Genomic DNA, 3,865 nt, shown 5'->3' on the forward strand with positions numbered 1-3,865 from the left:
TTCATATTTAAAATTAACCAAAACCTAATACTAGGCCCTAGGGTGAGAAAAGTCAAATATAATTAATTTAACCTAAAAAATATTATTTTATAATCACCCGGTATATAATCTAATATCTAATCCCACTAAAAATATTTTTCTCGATCATATTATTAAATTTGAAAAAGTATATAATGATATTAAATGCAAAAAATATATTAAAACTAAATAAATATTATTTATGATATATTGATAAAAACATTATTTTAGTTCCTACTAAAATTGGAGCATAGAATCAATATATCAGCGGAAGGAAACAAGATCTGTATATAAAATAATGTTTGTAAGAGATTTGACCTTTCACTTGGAGTAAAATACTGGAAATGTTAGCATTTGCTTTGTTATTTCTCCTTCAAGTATTCGAGTCTACAGCTATGGATTTTCTTTTTTCTATAAATATTTCACCTCATTTTCATCCATATCCAGCCAAAATTTTTCATTTTTTCCTCTATAAATAGTGTTGTCAACTTCTCATCCATCTCAATCCCTGCAAAAACATGGCAAACTCTAATATCGCCTTCTCTCTGTTCTTTGCGTTCTTTGTTGGACATGGAATTGTGGAGCTTCAAGCTTCACACCATGTTTACAGTCATCTTCAAACTGTTAAATCTTCTGTTTCTGCAAAACAACCTTACAGAACTGGCTATCATTTTCAACCTCCCAAGAACTGGATCAATGGTATAATACATACATACATACATACGTACGTACATACATATGTTTTTTCACATAAGGGGTTGCTTTTTTTCTTGTATGTCTAACTATTTTTCCCTGTTTGATTGTTGTTTGTATCTGGTTTGACTTCGGGAGTTGACAGATCCTAATGGTTAGTACTTCTCGTGTTTCATGTTCTTTTCTCAATGATTTTGCCTATGATTCTCAAGTAAACTACTGATATAATTTGCAGGAATTATGGTTTACAAGGGAGTTTATCATTTGTTCTACCAATACAACCCAAAAGGTGCTGTCTGGGGCAACATTGTGTGGGCTCATTCTACATCAAAAGATCTTGTGAATTGGACCCCTCATGAGGCAGCCATCTATCCATCCCAGCCATCTGATATCAATGGTTGCTGGTCCGGTTCAGCCACGATCCTCCCCGGTGGCAAACCGGCGATTCTATACACCGGAATTGATCCCCTGAACCGACAAGTCCAGAATCTAGCCATCCCCAAGAATTTGTCCGACCCTTACCTTAGGGAATGGATCAAATCAGCTAAAAATCCTCTGATGCAACCTACTGCTCAGAATCATATCAATGCAAGTTCGTTCAGGGATCCAACAACTGCATGGTTAGGCCCTGATAAGCAATGGAGAGTCATCGTCGGAAGCAAAGTGAACCGCCAGGGCTTAGCCATCCTTTTCAAAAGCAAAGATTTTGTGAACTGGGTTCAATCCAAAACACCATTGGATTCTGCTAAAAACATCGGAATGTGGGAATGCCCTGATTTTTTCCCTGTTCTGGTTAAAGGCCGAAATGGCGTTGACACCTCTATTAACGGTCCTTATGTCAAGCATGTGCTTAAGGTCAGCTTAGATGATACCAGACATGACATATATACCATTGGCTCGTATGATAATGTGAAGGACGTATATACACCGGACAAAGGATCCATCGAGAGTTATTCCAGTGTGAGATATGATTACGGAAAGTATTACGCTTCCAAGACTTTCTTCGACAATGTCAAGAATCGGAGAATCTTGATGGGTTGGATTAATGAATCATCAAGTGTGGCTGATGATATCAAGAAAGGATGGTCTGGTGTCCATGTAAGTTCTGGTTTACTTATTGATTGTTTATTAAGTAACTTAAGTTGAAAGTTACCTAGTTTCAATTAAGACCATCCTTTATGTTATCTAAATTTGCAGGCAATCCCTAGGAAGATTTGGCTGGACGGATCCGGCAAACAATTGGTGCAATGGCCCGTACCCGAAATACAGAAGCTACGTGCGAACCACGTTAGCTTTGCTAACAAAACGCTCAGGGGAGGATCCGTTATCGAAATTTCCAACGTCAATGCAGCACAGGCAGATGTTGATGTTTCATTTGAGATTGCTGATTTAGAGAAAGCTGAGGTGCTGAAACCAAGCTGGACCAACGCACAGCTCCTATGCAGCCGAAAGGGCGCATTGGTTAAAGGCAGACTCGGTCCTTTCGGTTTGCTGGTTTTGGCTTCGGATGACCTGAAAGAGAACACTGCAGTGTTCTTCAGAATATTCAAACGCCAGAACAAACATGTTGTGTTAATTTGCAGTGACCAATCCAGGTCTTCCCTAAACCAAGACAATGACAAGACGCCATATGGAGCCTTCTTGGATGTGGACATTCAACATCAAAAGCTGTCATTGAGGAGCCTGGTAAGTTACAGCTTTAACATAAGTTTTTACATTTAGGATAAATCCGTCGCAGGTACGGGGTTCGAATCCTTGATTAACATATTTACTCTAAAGAATTAAGCTCGGATTAGATCGGAAGAAAAATCTTCCATTGACACCATTTTCATCAAATTTTATCATCGTTTTGAACAGATAGATCATTCAATCGTGGAGAGCTTTTGTGGAGGTGGAAAAGTCTGCATAACATCAAGAGTTTATCCCACATTGGCAATTAACAAGGCTGCCCACTTGTATGCTTTCAACAATGGAACTCAAGCCATAAAGATCTCAAAGTTGAATGCTTGGAGCATGAAGACAGCTAAAATCAACTGAAAATACCTATATTTCCAGAATTTTCATCGAAGGATCGCGTTCGCTTTGATGGATTAAATTATGGTTGTAATAAAAAGAGGGAAAATATGTGATGTTATTCCAGAACCATTTTCTACCTTTTAATTCTCTTGTGATTTGTACTATTTACTCACACAGCAATGTTCATCTCTTAGTAGAATGAAATAAAACTAATAATGTTATCGACTGTTGAGATATTGGTTAATGGTCCGTTGATTCCCTTTTAATTGGAACATTTCACGTTCACAAAACAATTGGCTGATGAAAATAGTTGACTATTAGAGGACTCTGGAAGTATGCTTTACATTGCCTAATATCCTTCAAGTTTTCGGGTTAGGCTCTTCTCTGGCAGGTTTATTTGTTTGACTTTTTTTATGCGTATTGGTCATTCAGTTTGCATATATTTTTGTTATGACTGAATTTTTGTTCTTTCAATGGTACGATGCAGTCTTTTTCTTAGAAAGATTTTTTAATAAGTTCAATAGCATTTTGTTGTTTTTGTATGTGTTTATTCAATAAAACCATGCAAAACATCTTGAGACGATATTTAATAGTATAATTTATTCAATTATTTACGTGTGCCCATGTTGAACTATCAGTTTTAGTATGTTTAATACTTAAATTTTTAAATTTTTTAAAATCATACATAATATTTAGTTTTTATTTTTTTAGAACCTTCCGTTAAAAACTTAACGCATTTAGTATTTAAATTATCAGTTTGATCTATTTTAGTAACCCGAACTTTTATTTTTTTTTCAAAAATTAACATTAAAGTTTGAACGGGATACTAGAATAAAACAAAAACTAAAGTTTTTAACGGTGAAGCACTAAAATAAAACAAAAACTAAATTTTAGGTATGATTTTGAAAAAAATAAAAGTTTATGTATTAAAATGAGCTAAAATTAATAGTTTATATATTAAACGCGTAATTTACTCAATACTCTACTATATTAAAATATTTTATATTTATGTCATAATTTGCATATTTTATTACATCTTTACAATATTTTATATTTATATATTAGTATTTTAATTAAACGATTTTATTATTTTTGAACTTGTTTTGAGTTTCATTTATTATGTAAAGGGTAACTAAGA

General features: G+C 34.5%; 1 protein-coding gene across 1 annotated transcript; it reads left to right on the forward strand.

The window, feature by feature from the left end:
* Positions 1-418: 418 nt before the first annotated feature.
* Positions 419-2,769, forward strand: LOC120167482 (beta-fructofuranosidase, insoluble isoenzyme CWINV1-like). The gene is made up of 5 exons (XM_039176487.1): positions 419-717; positions 857-865; positions 947-1,809; positions 1,909-2,397; positions 2,569-2,769. The coding sequence occupies exons 1-5, from the start codon at positions 537-539 to the stop codon at positions 2,746-2,748; spliced, it is 1,722 nt and encodes a 573-aa protein (XP_039032418.1). The 5' UTR covers positions 419-536; the 3' UTR covers positions 2,749-2,769.
* Positions 2,770-3,865: the final 1,096 nt, after the last annotated feature.

The sequence above is a fragment of the Hibiscus syriacus genome, unplaced genomic scaffold, assembly GCF_006381635.1.
Source record: "Hibiscus syriacus cultivar Baekdansim isolate YM2019G1 unplaced genomic scaffold, ASM638163v2 tig00111678_pilon, whole genome shotgun sequence".
Taxonomy (NCBI): domain Eukaryota; kingdom Viridiplantae; phylum Streptophyta; class Magnoliopsida; order Malvales; family Malvaceae; genus Hibiscus; species Hibiscus syriacus.